General features: G+C 40.0%; 1 protein-coding gene across 17 annotated transcripts in view; it reads right to left on the bottom strand.

Annotated features, from left to right (window-relative positions):
• Positions 1-23119, bottom strand: part of NRG1 (neuregulin 1) — a 1111639-nt gene that overhangs the window by 110576 nt on the left and 977944 nt on the right. For 2 of the 17 annotated variants that reach the window (XM_019828377.3, XM_019828376.3), the window contains exon 1: positions 13589-14924. The exons of 12 other annotated variants lie outside the window; for them this stretch is intronic. In XM_019828377.3, coding sequence (XP_019683936.2) covers positions 13589-14255 — 667 coding nt within the window. In that variant the 5' untranslated portion in view covers positions 14256-14924. Of the gene's footprint in view, positions 1-12710; positions 12730-13588; positions 14929-23119 lie in introns of those variants that run through there. 3 more of the 17 variants (XM_019828384.2, XM_019828383.2, XM_023252449.2) reach the window with 3 other exon arrangements.

Here is a 23119-nt window from a genome sequence, read left to right as displayed (position 1 = left end):
TTAAATATTTCTGTCTTGGAAAGACATTCAGAATCCAATAATCCAATAAAGTCCTTAAACCCCACTGCTAGAACCCCTATAACCAAGTCTGGATTACAGCAACAGTCTCCACATTGGTTTACCAGCTTCCACCATGAAGTTTAAGATTTCCTCAGTGATCTCTTTAAAACCTAAGGCAGGGGCACCTGGGTGGCTCAGGTGGTTAAGCGTCTGGCTCTTGATTTAGGCTCAGGTCATGATCTCACAGTCTATGAGTTCAAGCCCTGAACTAGGCTCTGTGCTGACAATGTGGGTCTGCTTGGGATTCTCTCTCTCCTTCTCTCTCTACCCCTCCCCGGCTCATGCTTGTGCGAGTGCACACGCTCTCTCTCTCTCAAAATAAGTAAATAAACATAAAAAAAAAAATCCTAAGGCATATTGAGTCCCATTGCTGCTCAAAAGTCGGCAATGATTCCCCATCCCCAGCTGGTGGGAGAGCCACCCTACCTTCAGCTGGCACACCAAGTCTCACCACTTCCCTGAAATGAGCTTTTACTCTCTCAATCACTATGCTCAAGCCACACCGGTCTTCTGTTTCTCCTCCCTGCCTCAGGATGCCAGGCTTTTGCACTGGCTTCTTCCTCTGCCTGGAATATTCCCCCCCCCCCCCCCATATCCACATGACACTCTTACTTTTTTCACTCTTTCATTAACTATTACCTTCTTGATGCAGCCTACACTGATCATTGTATTTAAAATCACCAGGCTTCACCCTTCGAACTTTGACCACTTTACACTGGCTATTTTCCATACAATTTACCTCCTTTTAAAATAGTACAGGATTGGGCTCAGTCAGTTAAGCATCTGAATGGCTCAGTTAAGCATCTGACTCTTGGTTTCAGCTCAGGTCATGATCTGGTGGTTTCTTGAGTTTAAGCCCTGCATCGGCCGCTGGCAGCACAGAGCCTGCTGGGGGTTTCTCTCTCTCTCTCTCTCTCTCTCTCTCTCTCTCTCTCTCGCTCTCTCTCTCTGCCCCTCCCCCACTCAGACTGTCTCTCTCTCTCTCTCAAAATAAATAAACTTATAAAAAATTAAAAAATAAAATAGCACAGGATTTCCTTATTTATTATTCTTTTTATTATTCCATTTTATTATTTTACGTATTTATTATTCTTTATTATTTTCTCCCGTTAGCAGTTAAACTGGAACAAAGCTTATTAAGTGAGCATTCAATAAATAATATGAAGACAGGAAAAAAAATGAAGTTCTTCCCGCTCTGAAAAATGATCTAATTTATTAAAAGTGGCAAGAGATTAGAAAAAAGCACAATGAGGTGACATCTCCATTTTTTTAGACCAGTCTCTGTTTCTTATTAACTATGAAAATATGTAAAGCCCAATCATTTAATTCTTTTGGATGTTGGATTCCTCAGGAGTAAAGTAAAATATCTTGACCAGCTTATCTATAATAGCTCTTACATCTTTAAAATATAAATGATTCTGATTTGATTCTGTTTAATAAAATTCAGATACTTCCAAATCATTATTATCTCATAATGGACAGCACCAATCAGCACATTAATTCATTGACTACTTCTGGATGATCAGTAAAATTCTGCCTTGCTAAAACGATAGCAGTATGGAATTCAAAGCTTCTGCAATTGTTCACCAACAACTAAGGGGAGTTCTTTGTCTCCTTGTGGACCTGCACCCAATAAGAAGACACAGCGACACATTTAATTATGCATGCGTATGACTATCCATAGTATTATCAATCGAGGCCATCTTGCTGGTGAGGAGGGTTTTCTCTCTGAAACCATCTAAAACCATGTAGTTCTATTTCTGGCTGACAAGTAGACAGATGATTATCCCTCTCAGCTCTCCTTCTAATTGCTGAAGACAATGCAGAGATGACAATAGCACAAAATACACAAAGGAAAAACCACATGAACAAACCAAACCAAAATGGTAGTGTACCCACATCTTTGTCAAGATGTCCCTGGAAATTCCTGTCCCTTTCGTCAAGCCTGTTATAGCAATAGCAAGCTATCAAATTTGGAATTCAAGGAAATGTAATTTAAAGAATTGCATAGTAATGGTGGCTCGTGCTTACACAGTGCTTATGTGCCTGGTACTATTCCAAATGCTTTACGTGCATTAACTGATTTGATCCTCACAAAAACCCACGAGCTAGGTACAATTATTGCCACCATTTCACATACAAGGCAACCGGGACACAGACAGTCTATATAACTTGTACTGTCACACAGCCACACACAGAGCTTGGATTCAAACTTACACAATCGGGATCCAGTGTGTGTTCTTAATCACTACACTATCACGAAATAAAATTCCTTGGAGCCTGAAGTCTCTTACTCCCCATGATGTGAACTTTTCAGGAGAATGTGTATGTTGCTATATATGTGCTACATATACAAGCTTTGCAAATCATACAGTAAGATGCCCAGAATCATGTTTCCATAAACTCTGTAACGACTGCAGTCTATATTAAATTCCTCCAAGCTAAGATTTCAGAAATGTAAGGTGTGGTTTCAAATCATTTTCTTTCTTCCTGTGTTGCTGTAAGCAAGTCACTCTTGGGGTGCCTCAATTTTTATTCCTGACATATGCAAATGGGACACCTACTTCACATGAAATATTTTTTTCTAGACATTGTAAAGACCACAAAAATGAACCAGCTATAACTCAGAAACCTTCCAGTATAAGTGATAAGCAAGCATCCAAATAAGAACATCATGAGTGTGAATGGGGTAAATACCTTGATGAGGCACAAACAACGTGCTATGGGGCTCTAGAGGAGGGAGGGTCTACATCTGATCTGGAAGGTGAGTCCTGAGGCCTGAGCAGAACTAGGGAAGGTAGGGACTGTGGGAATGGAACATTTTTGGTAGAGGCAATAGAATGTGCAGACTAGAGGATAGAAATAAAATAATATTCCAGGTAGAATCCCAATTGGCTAGGACATGGTCCATACGGTTTGTGGTGGGGAAGGGGCAGCTGGAGTTGGATCCGTAGGAAGCCTGACGTCCTGATATGAGAGGACCTTGGATACCAGAGAAGAATTTATGGGATAATATAAGTGTTTTCTAAATATTGGCTATGGTGAACTCAAGAAATGAAAATGAAGTGAAAGTCATTTCTCTTTTATAAATCATAAGATTTCTCAAATCTATTTTGCAACATATAATGACACACATTGACACTACAGCTTTATAGAGTTCATATGTTCAAAAAGTAATTTCCTATTAGGTATTATAACCAATGTCTAAAGATTACTAACTCCATTCTACATATTATGAGAGGAGTGACAAGTGACCACATAAGAAATCAGAATTAAACTCGGGCCCTCTAAATCTAAGCTCCCAAAGACCCAAGCAGTTACTCTTCCTCTCCATCTGTCATTCACCTGTCATCCCGAACTCTGCTGATCCAGAACACAGGAAGAGTCGGGTTTGAGAAACAAAATATATGTCACCAAAGCTTATGTATTTCTCAAGGAGAGAACCTTTCTCAGCGACATTTTACCTTTTATACAAATGTTTAATCTGCTGGAAACTTGAGTTACAAACCCCACGAGAGATCAGAACTGTGAATTAAAAGAAGTGTGGAAAACTATGTCATTAATATATACCGATTGCAAACCAGCCTGATAGCAGAAAGCATACAATACATAAAAACACCAACATTTTCTGGTTGCGTGTGATCACTGGCAAGAAGTTGAACATTGTTGAGCCTGTTTCTCTGTGCTAAAAGATTTGGTTTCTACTGTCTCTATGAAACCTAATTGTGATTCTGCAATAAGCTAAGACACATTCAAAATATATACCACTCTAAGGTTAGAGTTTCTAATATAACTCAACATGATCTAATAAGATAACATTATTCAAGAAAGTTGTAATATAACCCACTATATCCTCAAGACATAACAGTACCCAACATTGATAAATCCTATTTAATAAGTAGTTGAGATTATTAAAATATTTCAATCCAAAATGGAGAAAATCAATTTTTCATGGTGATAAATCATTAGCTATTTAGAAAACTCAGCAATCCAGAACAACCAATTTCCCAAAGATTTTTCATAAGCCAAAGACTTAATGTACTGATCGCAATGTTTTTATGTATAGTTCACTAAATAGGTAGGTGTTATATAGGTCCTTGACCTGGGCAGGGGTTAATTTTGATATCTCCCTATGGTCATTGAAGTAGAAAGATAAAATGAGTAAAGTAATTATTTTATATAATGTATTTTCTGTTCTCTTTGAAAAATCACAAGAGTTGTATGATGGGAAAAACTCTAAAAATGCAGCTTGCTTTAAGGATCATAGTGTGAAAAGATCAGAGTTGTAACACTGAATGTTGCCACTAATCATTCTTAAGATTTGCTTTGTAGGCAAGACTTAGCATCATGTAACAATCAATGGTTACTGATTCCTTTTGCTCCCAGAAGAGCAAGCAATTATGACCCAGGAAGCTTCACCAAGGGATTACAAACAAATGCTAACAAGAGTTCAATTCTACTGTCCTTAGACCATTCCATTTATTTATGGAGCTTTTATTGCATGACACCAACATATTTCATAAAACAAATACTTCCTGTTACTTAGCAAAGGAAGAGGCAACATTGAAAGTCGTCAGGCTAATCATGGTCGAGTCTGCGGTTAAGGTCTCACTTCACTCTCTCCCCCAACTCATCCAGTGAGAAACCACAGGTCTGGGCCATCCGCTCCAGAACCTCTGATGCTCTGGGCGGGACACCACCTTCAGAATAGGGTGGGAGAATGGGGACGACCGTGCAGTGAGATTAGTGGAAAAGTAATGGCGGGGTTTGAACAGCAGAGTAAAGAGAAAAGTAACCATGGGATAGCAAGTAAGAAAGAAATACAGGGAGAGAAAAGGGAGAAGAACTGGAGAAATAAAATCGTATCAACATTTGACATGGACCTAGGTACCTAAGTTAAGACTTGAGGATCCTAGTGACACGTGTTTCCTTACTAATTAAGTTTTATTTCTTGTGGCAACTCTCCTTGTCTTCCATGTTGTTCTTATGTTCCTTCCAAGTAGATCTGAATGAATATTTGGACATCTGGCTTACTTTTGAATTATGAGTTTTTATAATAAGATAAGTTATGGAGGAGAGGTGATTTCTTTTTTTATTAGAAAATTTCTTGAATATAAAATTCTATACTAACTTTTACTTAAAACAAAGTTCATAAATTTCCCCTTTGGTGAGGATAAACGGCACCTCAAGAAAGATGCTTCAAACACTCAAGTGCTTATCACTGAAGATTTGTGCCGTAAATCAACTCTCGTCACATCATGTTCTTGATGACAAATAGAAGATGTTTTTACCTTGGGATATTTTCCACTATATTTCATCACATTTTCTTGGGTCAGTCAGCTTATTTGCACTGCTCAGTCAGAACAACCTATACCTGGGTAAACTCTGCCCAAGATTGTTATCAAATATTTCCCCCTTAAAAGTGGCTGCCTCATTGCTCTGATATTGATTCAGAGTTCCACTTGTGCAGTTAATCCAATATACTTGAGTTAATAACAATCAAGATGACCAAGCATTAAAGTTTTCACATAATTCTAATTCTACTTAAAGAATAAATGAAAATACATATATTTTGCTAATCACTATACATTTTGTAAATGAAAGGCTCTCATAAATTATAACAAAAAATCAAAGTGCCTTAAGTGCATGTACCCAGAGCAGCACTAATTTTCTTTTTTTTTTAGAATTGTGACCAGTAATCCAGCTTATAAAAGTTCATTTGAAAATCACTGTGACAGAATCTCCAGCATATTTTTAAGGTACAATTACTCTCTACTTCTATAACAATATTTTTCTCTTTTTTACTTTTTACAAGCCTCTAGCAATTAAATGTGGAACTAGAATTGTTTTTTTTCAAACATTGATAACTTTTTCCTCTACACTTTAAAGGTTTTTATTTATCCAATTTTATTAAGTAATCATCAAACCATCTTCCCTTTTATTTGGAATATTATGTGTATATATATATTATGTGTATATATATGTAAAATTCATACCATATATAGTATTTATGTTGTAGATATAGTATCTTCAACCAAATTAAAAGAACTTCTGCATTTGATTTCACTCAAAGATTGTATGTAAATTGCTTTTTCCATGGGCTTTGTGAAATGGTGAAAATGGCTTAATTCCTATCTTTTGGGGTCTAGAAATCCCAGTTGGCAACAATGAAGAGTTAGGTGAATGTAATTTTCATTTAGATCAAGGATTCATCCCATGCACTACAGCTAAACCATATAGATTCCTTTTCATTATCTCAATCTTCCCACAGAATGTGCTTCTTTGACAAACACAGTTTTAGTCACCTTTCCCCCCTCTTCCAAGTAACTCCTTATCATTGTACCCAGGAGAAAGCCCATTACATCCTAAATTTTGGACATTACCCTAAGAATAATTATATATTCCAGCCAATTTTGGGGGGAAAATCACTCTTTTTATGGTACTAGGGTTCAAGAAATTGTAAAGTTCTATTATCAGTCTAATAGAAACCAAATTAATTCACCTTTTAAGACTACTATAATTTATTCCTAAGAATGTTAACACTCATGAGTATATGTGTATATGAACCCTGACAGAGAGGAAGAAGAAGAAAGAAGTTAATAATTCTTAAGCTTTGTACTCCTATGAGGTATTTTCCTTACATACAGTAACTTATCTTGTCCTTCACACAATCTCATAAGAGTTGTAAGTATTAATATCCCCATTTGTTTAGATGTAAATTCTAAATCTCAAGTCGTGAAGTGATTTGCTCAAGGTCATATGGCTTCTAAGTGGTACAGCTGGGACTTGATGTCAAGTTTCCAGTACAATTTCCACTTCATCATGATGCCTCTTCCACTCTTAGTTCTAAGTTTTTCATGAGCTTCCCCGAACTCCTAAACTCATTCTCCAAAGTGTTACAAAACCACTTTGTCAAGACCAAAGGAAGAAAAGAACAAAGAATCAAAAGTAGAATGAGGGGGAAAAAATTGGTACTGGTTTCATATTTGGTATGGTTTAGTCCTAGGAATTGGGTGTTACCCAACATCTCATTTAATCCCCTAAACAGGTCCAAGGGATGCATAGTGCTATCCTCAAATACAAATGAGGAAACAGATTCAGAGGGATGCTCTACCTTGCTCCAGGCCATGAGAAAGACAGGTATGATTAAAATTCATGTCTGCCCAACTGGTAAGCTAATGCCCCGGGACAAGAGACTTGAGACAATCCAAGATGTAAGAGGCCTGAGAGATAAATATATCTAATAATCTGCTTGGAACATGAATCTCCCTCAAATGTGTCACTGTTTAAATATTTCCATGAAGAAGAAACTTTCTTTCCAAATACATATTTTATTTGGAATAACTTTGATTATAAAAAAGTTCTCCTGTACACCATATTGTTGGGAAAGGTATGCCCATCCAACCTCTGCTCAAGAGGGGTGTCCTACACTGATAAAAATTGTACACGTAGAATGGTCTTTTCTAAAGAGGAAGTCTGCAATGGAGTGAGAGAAATTACTCATTAGGACTTATATGATAAACAGGAAAAGCAAAGTCATTGAGAGGAAGATAATACATGTACTGTTCGCATATAAATGCCGAAGGCAGTTTGGAAAAGAAAAGGAAGGTGTAGTGAAAACCGGGAGGATTCCAGTTTCCTCTCAGCACTCATATAATTAGCTGGAGTGACCTTGGTCACTTCACTTTTGCAGATCTGAATTCCTCACTTCGGGAGTGACTTAGATAATTTTTACATATGTTCGACATATAAAATTCTATGATTATAGAATATCAATTATATTATTTGGAAACAACCCTTGAGTGCTTACAAACACACACACACACACACACACACAATAGTAGATAAAATTCACCTCAGCAAACATGGCAGTGTGGTCTGAGGTGATGAAGATGAACTCTATTCCCGGCTCCTCAATCACTTTTCATGTGAATGGTACACGAACCCAAGTTTTCATTCAGTTTGGGAACCAAACCTTAATGGCAGACGTTAGCCTTTCTCTGGATATTGAAACTAAAAATCCTTGGGAGTGTTTTAATATTCTTTTTCTATAAGCTAAAACAATAAACGGAAAATATGACCAAGAAATAAAACAAAAACATTTATAGCTGTCAGCTTTCTAGAATCTAAAAGTAATTTTACCATATTTACATGTTAGAATTAAGTATAGGGGCTCTCAGTCGGTTAAGTGTCCGACTTCGGCTCAGGGCATGATCTCGCAGTTCGTGGGTTCGAGCCCCGCGTTGGGCTCTGTGCTGACAGCTCAGAGCCTGGAGCCTTTTCGGATTCTGTGTCTCCCTCTCTCTCTGACCCTCCCCCATTCATGCTCTGTCTCTCTCTGTCTCAAAAATAAATAAACGTTAAAAAAAATTACAAAAAAAGGAAGGTGACAAGAAGAAATGCTGAATTCAGAGAGTATATGCAGTGTTAAGTAAAGAAATATCTCAGGTTGATTCAAATTGTCTAACTAGATTCTTAAAATTCATTAGAAGATAAGTTCTATGAGGACAAGAAATTTTACTGTTTTTCATTGCCATAATGCCAATCTAGAACAGTGCCTGGTGCACAGGAGGTGTTTAATATGTATTCGCTGAATTAAGAAAAAGAAATAACAGAAGAAAATCATTGACATACAAAAATAATAAAAAGGGAAACATGACCAAAAAAGTAGACATGGTATGGTTTACGGCTTAAAAGAAAGCTCAAACAGATTCAGTCGAGAAGTTATATTCTAGTTCTCAGTTTTATTCTAGTGCTTCAGTGAAGCTTCTAGCTTAACTTTAGGCAAGTCATAACTTTTTTATGCCTCAGTTTCTCAATCTATACAATCTCTCTCTCTTTACACTTTAAAAGGATCCTATGAGGTGACAGTAAAAGGAAAAGGGAAGAAGGAAGAACAAAGATACATGGTTTGGGACATAACGACTTTCTGGGAATGCGGAACTGCTGATTTGTACACACATGTAAAAGTCAGAGAGAAACCAGTATGAATCATACCAAGGAAAAGAAGAGGGGGCAATAAAGAAGAGGGACAAAGTTTTGAATGAATTGTGCCAGTAAGAAACCAGGGTATTGTCCTAGAGACGTATTTTTGTATGTGTGTTTGTAATATGTGTAAGTACCACTCAGTTAAAATGCAATACAATTGTATGTGAAAGAAAAGATCAGTGAATGTTTAATATTTTAGAATGCAATGAAATATTGATAAATAAAGCCAAAGTGACATAATTAGAAAAATAAGGAAGATTCAAGAGATAATTGGGTAGGTGGGGAGGGAGAGGAAGGAAGAAAACCGATTTAGGTACAAAGGAACAAGGAGACACAGAATGGGCAGGGAAGAGGTGAGCCACAGGGCCATCTGCTATATGTCAGCAAAGAGCCCACCCTAGAAAACCCAAGCTGTTTTCGACAGCAAGCTGAACACTGTATGGATGAGCAAATAAACAGGAAAAAGACTACCACTACTGAGAATTTAATAAAAGCAAAACAAGAAGGTGGGAAGAAAACTGAATACTATGAACTATACATGCTTGACCAGTGGTCCCACTTGACATACGTCCCTGTTAATTGGGTGCCACTTAAACTATCAGAGTTGCTGTCCAGTTCACACTCTCTGGAACAGGGAAAAGCCAACAGGAGAAAAGAGCCATGTGTGGATTTAAATTCAGGGGGACAAGACATGTCTCTGCTTTCTCCTACTTAGGATTTCACCGAACCTTTCAGCATTTTGCGACTTTTAGTAAAAGAATGTCACTAAATCTTTCAGAACCTGGGTTTCCCCCTCATCAGCAAATTAGTAAAATTATTTGGTTTCAGTCGAGGATCTTTCCATTTCTCCCAGTTTTTAATGCCTTAGGCGTTAAGCAAGTTTTGGTTAAAGTGGAGAAAAGTTCTTTGAAATCACCACTCTGAAATCACCGACAAGGAATTGTAGGTTGCAAGGAACTGGATGAATCTACTGGGCTTAAAATAAATGCCATTTTTAAACTGAAGGAGAGAAATCTTTTGGTATATTCAGTTAATCACGCTGAGCTTTTGCAAATGGTAGTGATTCCTATCCTCATTGTGGTAACAATGGTTTGCCATGCAACCCAACACAAAGAGATTTAAGACAAAGCAAAACAAATTTGGCCTGAGTTGAAAATACATACTAATACGTTCTTATACTACAGAGTCTGTTGTCAAGCAGGCTCCCCCATCCAGAAATACATTTGCTTCCAAGATGGCACTATAGTTCCCCGGCTACAATTTAATTAATCACCTCTTTTTATAGTAGTCTGAGTTTGCAACCTCTCAGAGTCAGTTCTTTCCATATAAATAGAAGGTACGAAAAATTTTAAAGCCCAGGCAAAGAAACAAAATTAATAGTTCAAGTAGGGACCCCAGTGAGAAATAAAAACGTAACTATTATCATGGCAAATAAAGATTGTGGTAGTGGAAAACCACCAATCACACACAGAAAAACTTCAGGATTAAAAAAAAACAAAACAATGCATATGTATTTTCCAATCCAGTATTAGGTTTCTGAAAGATCTAGATGGATGCATGCATTAGTATTGTGAAAACATGAAATTATATTACCTTATGCAAGAAATACCCATTTGAGAAAACCTGATGCAGCTACTATTCCTTTGGACAATTAAGAATGCTCTGTATTGCCTTTTATTACAATAAAGAATGTTTTAATTTTAAAAAAAGTCCGTGGAAAGGGGAGTAATTCCCCTTTGTATAGAATAACCCTAATACTAGAGGGTAGATTGGTTGGGGAATTACAGAGCAGACACAATTACTAGGATTGTCTCTCTTCCACTCTCTCAGGCTCCAGGATAAAGAAGAATCAATTAGCCCTCAACAGACTATGACCTTGAAGGCTACGGCTCTGTGCATAATATGCTGAATATGCTGAGGCAGATAGAACGGGGAGAGTTACGTCCTGAAACCACCAAAGAGCATGTTTCAGATACGATAACGTCATGTTAAGATTATACCATCACAGCTGAGTTCATGTCAAAAACACGCATGACAGAAGGATAGGTCTGGTTCTTCCTGTGACGAAGCAGTACTTTCTTAGTTGAAGAGAAAAAAGTGAATGAGGTCACAAATGACAGTCTAATTCCAAGCTCTTTTGTGTGTGTGTGGTTTTTTGGGTTTTTTTAGTCAATGGTTACAAGCTTTTTAAGACAACGAAAGCAACCACTTACGAGTGTCTGAAAACAAAGCTTCCTGGAGCAACCCCCCCCCCCCGCCCCCGTCCCCCTGCGCAAAAACCAGACTCATAAATTTTTAGGATACTCATGCTTTTGCTGTTGTTTTCAGGCACTAGGCTAAAACATTAACACCGAGTTTCCCATACAGAAAGCCTTATAGGTGGCAAAGTGTTAAGCACCGTCTACCCCTAACTTTTCAGGAGAAAACTACTTCCCATACTGCTTTTCCAGGCTTATCTCCGATGCATTTCAGAGTGCTGCAGCTGTGTCTCTGGCCAGAACTGGCCACCGTGATGCTTTTAGGCAGCAGTAAATCTTTTCCACTCAATGCAAATGCCAGAAAATCAATGCCCTGGCTCGAAAACCGAGAGAAGAGAAACTATATGGAATCTGCACCCTCTTAAAACACTTAGTAGAAGAATTTACCTGAAAAAATAATTTCTCAAAAAGTCACTACATACTTTGTGACATGGTCCTAAACCAGAAAAGGGGACTACATGGTTCTCTGCTTCCTGCCCCCCGCCCCCCAAAAAGATGACAAAATTATGGAATTTACCAAAGGAGTTTTTTGTTTGTTTGTTTTTTCTTCATAGGGTCCTCTTTCTTTTTCTGGAAAACTAAACCTATCCGGGCACATTTTAATTAAAGCCAAGTTTCAAACGATAAAGACAAAGAAGTAACCTTGTCTTCATGGGGAATGTTGCTTCTCTTTGCAGGATCTGTACTTGCTTTTTATAGCCTGTCATTTCATCTGGGTATTATTTCCTGGTCACTTTGCCAGGTGGGAAGAGGCGGTGAATGCAGTGATGTCTGTCAGACCTTTAATGATGCTTCAGGGATTTGATAAAGACACAGAGCAGTGTCTGCAGAAAGGAGGTTCTTTACTAATTACACCTGAAAAACAAGCCTCTCTCTCTCTTCTTCTTCTTCTTCTTCTTTTAAATCTTTGCCAGCAGTTTCTGCTGTGTGTGAAATGAAATGATCTTGAATCACAAGCAGATCAAGTTTTCTGTGTTTCTATACCACACGGCTCTACCCCACACAGAACATCATGTCTGGAAAAGACATTCTTTATTCTTCCTTACCACCCAGAGGGGAACCGAAGGGGTGAGGATTTCATTGCAGAACCCTCGCCCTCAACTCTTAAGAGATTTTACACACATTATTAAGGACTGGATTCTCTTGTCTTTCACTTTATTCCACGAAGGACATATTCAGTCAGTGGTGAAAAGTGGCAGAAGGCAGAGAAACAAAAATAAATCAGAAACATTTATAAAAAGAAGCCAGAGGCCACTCCTCCCTTCTCTACTGACGTGGGGAGCAACCTGACTAGTCATGGTTTCTGCCTTGTCAACTTTCCATTATAAAGCATTGCAGTGACCCAGTACGAACAGCAGCACATTGTTCTGTATCGTTTTAAGAGCGTGGGCTCTCTTCACTCACAGGTTATTAAACTGCACTGCTCCGGTCTGACGGGCAAAAAAAGACACGTCTGAAAAAAAAAAAACGATGTACCTTACTAATGGATCTTGTACTTTTTAATGACCGCCAAGGAAGCTATTTAAACATTTGATTACAGAAGACAAAACTAATTTGGGGAAATCCTTTCATGCGGCATCGTACTGCGCCCTGAATAAAATAAAGCTGTCCCTCGTAAGTGCTCGGTAGCCGAAACTACAATCTGGGCAGGACGGCAATCGCCTGCCACTGGTGAGGGGTGAGCACTGTAAATGCGCTATCAGCAAGAACCAATTAAGACAGAAACGTGGTGAGAGCAGAGAGCAGTTAAGGGAGCAGGAAGAAGGCATGGAGGCAGATAACAGGCAGTGTGGGACCACTGCGTGGCAGAGGGCACCCGAAAGGTGAGGAGAGGTGATGGAAATCCACACGGGAGAAAGACAGACACAGAACCACACTCGCTGCTCTATGGAAGTCACATTTATAGTTTTGTTTTGTTTTGTTTTGTTTTGTTTTAAAAAGGATGCTCTGTCTGATGTGTTCATTTTTAAAAGTGTTAGAAATCAACTGAATTGCAATTAAATTCAAGCATGACTCCCAGATGCTGAAGTTTTGGGTCCCCCACCCCAGACCGAACAGTCTGGCTAGAGGGAACACTGTTTCATACCAGCAGTTTGCAAGATCGTTTTACTCATCTCTTCAACGCCACCCCAAGCGCTCCAGTCACATGATGTGCTTAAACAAAACCATGCAATTAAAATAGAAGAAGACAAGGAAACAGCTCCATGCTCAAGAGAACGCCTTTTAGCGCCTCAAGCCCACCCCTTTCCATGATTCATCATCATCTCTCTCTCTCTACTTACAAAGTTTAGGAGCAGTTTGGAGATTAGTTTCTGTTGTTTGTGGCTGAGTTGCTGACTTGGGTGTTCTCACCTCAGGGTTCCGAGTGGGGAAAGGGAAGGATGCTGCAGTGGACGGCAGGAAAGAAAAAGCAAAAATACGATTCTTCGGGGTCGGGACCGCTGAAGGTTCAGAGGACACAACGGCATTGTCAACTTGCACTGTAACTTGAACCTCAGTTTCAGATTGAGCCCTCGAGACAGGTGAAGTGTATGCCTCAGATGCTACCCACACAGCTGAGGCAGCGGTTGGATCCAGAGAAATAATAGGGTCCTGGCCTAACCCCCCAGGGTCAAGGTGAGTAGGAGAGTCATACTCAAATATCTTGTCCACAAATACCCACTTGAGGCCAGCAATGCAGAGGCAGAGGCTGACTAGGCAAGCCAGAATGGGGACAATGCAGATTTTCTCCGAGTTGAGGCAACCTCTCAGGCGCTCAGCTTCCAGGCAGACACAGCAGGGAGCTGCCAGGCCCATGAGTCCGGAGGTTCGCCCATCTTCAGTCTGGGTCTCTGGCATGTCTTCTGCTGCCGGAAGCCCGTCAAGAGATGGGTCTGCACTCAGCTGAGTGGAGGGGCTGGAGGACCTCTCGGCGGCTCCCTCGGACATGTCTGGGGAATAAATCTCCATCGGCTCACCTCCAGAAGGCCTGGCCTCTCTCACGGTCCATTACCATGCAGAGCTCCCCCCAACCAAATGAGACAGCATCTTACAGGGGGAAATCGATAAGTCTTCCAAGTCCAAGGCCATTATCAAAAGCAAGAGGAGTTCAGGAGGGAGGAAGGAAAAAAAAGCCTCTAGCAACTACCAAATGAAAGTATACTGTAATTCTTTACTGCTGTTTCCGGGTTACTTTTGCAGTTCTTTCAAATGCTTCTCCAAACCATCCCGGCTGGTCAAGAGGGTCGGGGGGGGGGGGGGCCGAAGGGGGGGAGGCAAAATAGAAACCGAGCTGATCGTTGGTCAGTTAAGTAAACCAGTAGCCCAAACTGAAAGGCATGTTTCTCACCTCGAGCATCTGAAGCTGGTGTCTGCTTAGATGGAGAAAACAACTGTCATGCAGGAGAAGTAAAAGCAAAAGCAGGACCAGAGGTGGCGGCGGAGGCGGCAGCAGCGGCGGCGGCAGGAGAGGCAGCAGTGAGAGTAGCAACAGCATCCTGTTGTGTTAACGCGAAGGCTGAAAGAGGCTGAATCATTACACAGCAGCAGGTGCCTGCCCCGGGAGCATCACTGCAAACAGTATCATCACACAGGGATCCGAAGGGAAGAGTGCGGCCCGGAGGGGCGGTGACTCCCCTCCCCGCCCTGCCTCCGCCCCCACCCCCCCAACCACTCCTCTTTGTCCTTCTTGAGCGCTCATTCACTTTCTTCCCCCGCAGCTCTGCCCGGCTTCATAGTCTCTTTCTCTTCCTTTCCCCTCCTCATCCAAAGACGTTCTGTCTCTCTGTCTCTCTCTTTTTCCTCCCTCCTCCCTCTGTCCGCACTCCAGAGCTGCTGGCTGGTCTGAGTAAAATCAGTATACCCAGCGACGCAGGACTGCCAGTGACTTCCTATTTTATCCAATTAGAAGGAATAAAGGCCATCAAATCAAAGAGAAGCAGGCAGGCACCAGTTAAGCTCAGTCCCCATGGCCCCCACCCCTTTTCTTCCCTTTCTCTTTTTCTCTCCACAAAAGCAGCCCCAGTTTTCCACCCCCACCTTGCTTGCTTCTGGTCTTGCCGGCTCTCTTTCCTTCACCCACTGTGGGGTCAGAAAAAGCCAGCGATCGATGCTAGCAATCTAACAAAGCTGGGATGGGGCGGGGGATGTAGGTGGGACCTTATGGGTTGGACCTGAGGCTTGGCAAAGTCTGATATCTGATTCCTCCCTAGAGAGGTAAGCTTTTCAACAGCAATTTCTTCTTGCCTGCCGCTGAGAGATAGCATTCCTTCCCCTGCCCTCTAATAAGTTTTGTTCACCAAGAGGACTGTTATTACCTGATTTTCAACCAACAGTCAGAACGTGTTTTTTTCGAACCTTGGACAGCTCTGCCTTCAGCCCTTTTGGCGAAGATTGTGTAAGACTGCAAAGCCCAGGGTGAAGTGCTGAGCCTATGCTGAAGGAGGGGTGGGAGGGAAGGGGAGAGGTGTTCATGGATCCCCACTCCGGTCCCATTTGAATTTCCATTTCCTCTTTCCACCCACAGCAGTCCTAGACTAATGTCAAGCTAATAAGAAACACTGGTAAATAGCGCTATGAAGGGAGCAAAAGGCTACCACTTTGTTTTGAAATTAGCCTTCACGGTGACTCCACACTGCAGAGGTCTGAATTCCCCAGGAGCCGTAATATATACCACATGTCCTCCGCTAGAACCACACTGCAAGTATTAAGAAGAGTTTTCCATAAGAGCATGCCTTTTGGGTTAGGTCTCAGTAGCTTTACCTTACAGATAGTTTCAATGCTGCTTTTGCCCCCCTTTTAAAACAGCAGCCGTTAAAAGACTGGAAGAAATGCCGTCTTTAACAGACAGCACGGGATTCCCTGAACCTCCCTCCTGTTCTTGCACTATATGCATCTGAGCCCTTAGTCCATGCTTTACCATGACTGGACACCCAAATGGTTTCCAAGGAACCATTCTGCTCACCTATGTCAATGGGAGTCTTAAAAGCTCTCTCTAAATCTATACTACATAGCCATCATATGAGTCCCAGCAGCAATAAATTTGGAGCTCAAGCCCTGAGAAATTCTGCTTTAAGCACATTAAATTTTGTATAACACAATCTCCACCGCTCTGAAATATTTTTAAGCTTTAAGTGTGCAAGCGAGAAGAATATTATCCCATCAAAATAAAATCGGTCCATAATTATAGGTGATTTAAAGGATATTAACTCTCAAAACGTGTTTGCAGTACTATAACTAACAACAACTACAAAAGGCTGAACCAATTGGCCTAACTGCGATTATGACTGTGACAAGCTGATGGGCAAAGTGACTTATCCTCCATATAACCTGCACTTATATACCAGTAACCAATATTTTAAAACAAGAATAGTTAAAATAAGATCCTGTGCCTAACTTTCTGGCTTTAGCCATTTGATTTTAAAGCAATGGGAGTTTTCTGAAAGATTTTAGCAACGGACATGATATTTCATATCATGGAAAATCTATGGGGAAGCCTTTACAGTATTCATACTGAGAGGTATTCACATTTTGATTGTCAACATTCACGTGAATGTTCAGAACCAATATAAGCAAGTAAGTGTTTACACTAAATTAGGGTAATTTGTAATTACTTTAGAGATTACCCAGTTTAAATACACGGTACCTAACTCCTCACTTTTGCCCCAAACCAATACCACACTCCAATATGATACATTGGCACTTCATTCACAATTATCATCTCAGTTTCAAAACTCAAAATGGGGTTCCAGCAGCCCAAGCCAGGCAGGTAACAGAAGATGCCAAGAACGGTAACCCAGAGTGAAGAAAAGTGGTCCTCAGCTTACACCAATAACAACTACCCACTTCACCTTAATCACCGAGAACAAACATATTCCGCCGACAAAGAAATTACTGGGCGCTGCTCTAATTGTCATCTTAAAGACCCTTAGAAAGGAAAACAACGTATCACACAAAGGCTAGAACAAAACAGCAGAAACAAAATCCTGTGGGCTGCCACAGCTGCCTTTTCCCCGGGGCTATTCAAATCTGTGGGATGTGTACGTGTCCTCCCTGGAGATGTATTCCATGAGCCCTGTGGCACCTCGAAGCTAAGATCAGCTTGCAGAAAGCCAGCATCCTGTAGAGTTCTTTCCCACCAAATCAGAAGGTGAATGTAATTGAGGAAAGGGGGTTGAGGACATAAAGAAAAAAAAAAAAGAGAGAGAGAGAGAGAATTCTTCATGAGTTCTCCCCTTGAGAGTAGGAACCAAAAGTTGCCCTTATCCCTTAACCAAATCCCCTATGGAAATAAAGAAGTGAGAAAGGGTGCTGTGGATGGGTAAGAGATCGGAATTTCCTTTGGATGAAACATGCCTGTCTGTAGGAAGAATTGCAAGGATATGTCGCGTTAACCCTCTAGACTCCACCCCAATAAAGCCCAGGAACACCCACATCTCTGCGTCCCCTTAAAAAAATGAAAAAGAGCAGATTTTTGCTACCTTTCAAAAACCACATTACCACCTCCTTCATCACAACAACAGCTACATTTAAGGAGCTCTGCCTTTGTGCCAGGCACTGAGCTAGGTTCTTAACATATATTATTTCTTGTCTTCACTAATCCCGTACAGTACGTATCATCTTCGAAATAGAGAACTACTCAGGCAGCTTAGGTAACTTAGCCACGGACGTAAAGCTATTAAGTGATAGGGCCAAGATTTGAACAAAAGTCTGACTCATGCTGTTTCTGCTGAAAAATACCACTTTTCTTTTTAATCACAATAATGCATCTCAATATGTATTGCTTACCCATCACTTCAATGGGAGAATAAACGGACCAGAAAGTGTAATAATGAAAAAGGCTCAGTACCTTAATGTGGTTTGTAAACAAACTTAAAGGTGCCAGTTTCCAAAATAAGAGCTTTCCAAAATTTTGCCTAGTGATATCCAGAACTTGTAAGGATTAAGCACAGGCTATTTAGGGGTGCCTGGGTGGCTTACTCGGTGAAACAGCCAACTCTCGGTTTCAGCTCAGGTCATGCATGATCTTGTGGTTTGTGAGTTTGAGCCCTGCATCAGGCTCTGTGCTGTCACTGTGAGCCTGCTTGGGATTCTCTCTCTCCTTCCCTCCTGCACTCTTTCAATTTCTGTCTCAAAATAAATAAACAAACAAACAAAAAGCATAGGCTATTTCAATGCTACCTATTTATAATTTCAATTGAAGGAGATCTTCCACAGTCTCAGTTCCAGAATTTTCTCTGGAAAGCTTTTCAATTATATGCTTCTGTGAAACAAATTGCCCTGAAATAGCTTAAAGCAATCACTGCTGTATTCTGTCTCCCTAGTCTGCGGGTTGACTGGGTTCGGCTGAGTGGTTCTTCTGCTGCATTTGATGTCAGCCGGGGCTGCAATCAGCTAGGATACAACTGAGCTGAAACACTGAGGATGGCACTCACGTGACGGGTAGTCGATGCCAGGTGTCAGCAGGGAGCTCGGCAGGGACTGTGGAAGGGTGCACCAACATGTGGCCTCTCTGTGAAGCTGGGGCTTCTCACAGCATGGCTGGGTTCTGAGCAGAAGCATCCCAAGAGGGAAGAAGCCCAAGCCGCCAGCCCTGCTGAGCCTTGAATGTGGAGGCTGCATGGGTCATTTCCATTGCATCCTACTGGTTAAGCCGTCACAGCACCAGCTGACATTCAAGAACTGGGGAAATAGGTCTTGCCTGGGGACAGTGACAAAGAACTTGCAGCCATTATTAACCCACCGCAGAAGATAAGGAAGTAAATGTTAGTAAGTCGACCTGGGTCAGGAGGGGACAGTAATACAGAACGGGATTTGGCAGAACAATATCAAAATACACTTGTATTTCTGATCCATTTTCACACTATTCCAGCTTCTGTCTAAGCTTGCTTCAATGAAGAAAAAAAATCCTATTATATCATCAAATGTATTCAAATGCCTCTGCTACTTCAATTCAAGCTAGGTTATTGGGTGCAGCATTTATTTTAGTTATTTTATTATCAGAAGTATTTAGCTCAGCTCCAGCAGATGAAAGAGGATGGCAAATGCCAGTTCGTTTTTGACCATATAACCCAAACTTATTCTCTCTTTTACAGTTTTTTTTCCCCTGTATTTTGACTTTTTCTATCTCTGAAAAAGCTTATTCTTGCTCCTAAATTTTAGGGCTAAAAAAGTAGAGTTTACTTTGTGGTATCTCCAAATTACAGTCACCGGAGAGGACTACAGATAAAACATAATGATTTATGTATTTGCTAATGAATTACGAAATCACATTTTTAAAAAAATTTTTAAATGTTTATTTTTGAGAGAGAGAGATAGAGAGAGTGCAGGCACATGAATGGAGGAGGGGCAGAGAGAGAGGGAGACACACAGAAATCTGAAGCAGGCTCCAGGCTCCCAGCTGTCAGCACAGAGCCTGACACGGGGCTCGAACTCAGGAACCGCAAGATCGTGACCTGAGCTGAAGTTGGATACCTAACTGACTGAGCTATTCAAGTACCCCTAAAATCACAGTTTTCATAAGAAAGCTTCATGTTCCAAAGGTGACCTTTAAAACTCACTTCTTTCCATGAGAGGACAAAGCACTCAAATGCATCTGTCGGCCTCTTCCCACTCATTTCAAAGTCACTCGCCAAGTGGCCGCAGCTACTCCACGGAGCCTTCCATGCTTCCACGTCATGGACCCAGCACTTCCTTATCTGTACCACCTACTGGGGCACATCTTCACAGTCCGTTCTATTATTTAACTATGTCATGTATATAGGACTAAAGAATTCAATTTCTTTGAAGACCAGGTCTCTCACTATCTGGCCTCCATTCAGTACATAATTTTGTTTGGTTTTATTTTTAATTGAAATTGAATTATACAGATAATGGCACCTCTAATAAACTAGCAAGCTTTTTCATTCTACCCTCTAAACTCTTGTACATTTTTTGAGATCTTTGAGTGTCCAGTACAGGCACATCCTTATCAAATTTTTCTGATTGTTCCTAAATATGCCTCTTGTGAATTTATCTCATTCTAGGGAAACTCCATTACCACAACTATACTTAGCTCTTCACCACCACAGATCCTTTCAGTGGATGGAAAGCTGGGAATAAACCAAATTTTAACTGTTTTTCCTGTAATTCTTTTCTCTTCAACTCAACAGAAACGTTCTCTGAGGGCAAACCAAATCCATGTACTATCTGATGTTCTTTTACATCATTGTATTATATATACATATGTATATATATACACATACACAAACATATATAATGTAGATGTTCTTCTACCTTATTCATAAATGCTAAATATGAAACTCATTCTACCTTACTGGGCAGGTATTATCTCCCCACTTTGTAGGTGAGTGCAGACTCATTATACTTTACTCTCACCCAGTGAAAATTTTCTCAGAGAAGACAACTTAATTTTAAGAATTATTGGGGCGCCTGGGTGGCGCAGTCGGTTAAGCATCCGACTTCAGCCAGGTCATGATCTCGCAGTCCATGAGTTCGAGCCCCGCGTCAGGCTCTGGGCTGATGGCTCGGAGCCTGGAGCCTGTTTCCGATTCTGTGTCTCCCTCTCTCTCTGCCCCTCCCCCGTTCATGCTCTGTCTCTCTCTGTCCCCAAAATAAATAAAAACGTTGAAAAAAAAATTTAAAAAAAAAAAGAATTATTTTGTGAGATGCTGTATCAAACATTTGATATGGACTGTGGGTCTGTGTTTTCATTTTTTTAAATGTTTATTTATTTATTTTCAGAGAGAGACAGAGAGCTTGAGTGGAAGAGGGACAGAGAGAGGCACACACAGAATTCGAAGCAGGCTGTAGACTTTGAGTTGTCAGCACAGAGCCCGACGCAGGGCTCAAACCCGTGAATTGAGAGATCATGACCTGAGCTGAAGTCAGGTGCTTAATCAACTGAGCCACACAGGCACCCCTCTGCGTTCTCGTTTTGTAATGAGACGATCATATCATTCTGGCACATTTGTTCTTTATGAGTTTAGATCCTCCCTAGCTCAAGATGTAGTACATGGCCTCAAAGATGACGATGTGAAAATTTTATATAGAAAGGTTATCTTTATTAAATATGATACTTATAATAAGTTTTCTTTACTTTGAGAGGGACTATGAATTTCTCACTCCCTGTAAGTAAAATCATTAGTCATATACCAACACAGTTTATTTTATTTTTAGTTTTACAAGTCACCGTTCTTGTAAAATTACACTGGACATGTTCTGGAAGTACAGGAGATGGTTGCACAACGTTGAGATAAATACTAATGAATTGCTCACATTAAAATAGTCAGTTTTATGTTATGTGAATTCCAACTCAGTAAAAAAGATAAATATAAAAAGACTCTGGACACTCATCATGGTTTCAACTTTTCCAACATTTAATTTTAAAAGGAAAAGATGTTCTATCTGACCAGTGTTACTAGTGGACTACACTAAAATAATGAGACTTTGGTACGTTTAGGTTGCCCTTTCTTCTACAAAATCTCAGTAGATCACATGGCATTAAATCTTTGACAGTTATTAATTAACTATGAACTCTGAATTTATGTCAATGATGCAATCCCAAGGAACTCAGAAGCATGAAGAAAGCTATAATAAATTGACGTGTCATTGAGCTTTACAATTCAAAAGACGTTTTAAGAGAAAATGAGCAAGGGCTTCTAACTCTATCTCATTTTATATACCTAAAATATTATTTCTCATTGTTCAACTCCATCCCATCCCACTTTTTAGAATATACTAGAAATATGAGCAAAGGTTGGGGTGGGGAAAGTGGCAGTTATTCTGAATCATCTGTATTTTCTATGTAGTGTGCTTTGTTAGGAAACGTGTGATGAACTCACCACTTGAATGTAAATTCCACAAGGGCAAGTATTTGTGTCTGTTTTTATCACTATATTCTTACTTCCTAGAGCATGCCTGGCACACAGAAGGCATTAAGTGTTGTTGAATAAACGCAGCAATATGGAAACTCTACTAAAGAGAGATGAATAAAGTGTGGGAAAACATCTTAGAGGCATGGGTACTCCAGATAAGAGTTGTACTTGTGTGAATAAATGCAAATAATGTTGAAGTACTCGTGTGTGTGTGTGTGTGTGTGTGTGTGTGTGTGTGTATAATAAAAAGAAGGAAAATTATAGTGACTACTCTGATATTATGTGGACGGTCATTCATAATATTTACTAAAGCTATATATGTTGGATTAGTTACCTTGAACAAATATCTTTGTTTCATTAATATTCACTACCTATAAGTTAAGATCACATCACAGAGCACCACAGCTAAGAGATAATTTTTGTTTGTTGTATCCACAAGTCTTATGACAAATGTAACAAAAATACAAGAGATAATCTGCATTTTATGAGTATGGACATGTATAATTTATTTAAAGAAAATAATAAAGGCTATACTTCATTGCAGTAAGAGAAATTAAACATAAGGAAGAAACATCTCTGATAATCAATGCTAGTTTAATACAAAGTAAAGTTTCAAAAATGGAAGTAATTAAACTTGATTCATACTTAGTCACTAGCTATTTTTTCAGTTTCTTGTCAGCTGAATATAATCCCCAAATCAATCCAGAAATTCAGTGTATAGCACAACAAAACATTTCTACAAATGCTCTGGAATTTGTTACTTTGATTTTTCAATCTTCTGCTTCAGACAGAACCCGTTGGGCATGAGATGGTCCACAAATGAAGGAAGTTATGAATTACTTATAAGAGAGTACCATCTACTCAAGAGACTCGGAAACATCTTTAAAGCCTTATACAAAATAAACCCTCAAAACACACCTGGAATCAAGGAAGCCTGGGGGAAGGGAATTACCTGAAGTG

Source organism: Felis catus, chromosome B1 (assembly GCF_018350175.1).
Source record: "Felis catus isolate Fca126 chromosome B1, F.catus_Fca126_mat1.0, whole genome shotgun sequence".
Taxonomy (NCBI): domain Eukaryota; kingdom Metazoa; phylum Chordata; class Mammalia; order Carnivora; family Felidae; genus Felis; species Felis catus.
The sequence above is the reverse complement of the archived record's forward strand: the minus strand, read 5'-3'. Positions and strand labels throughout refer to the sequence as shown.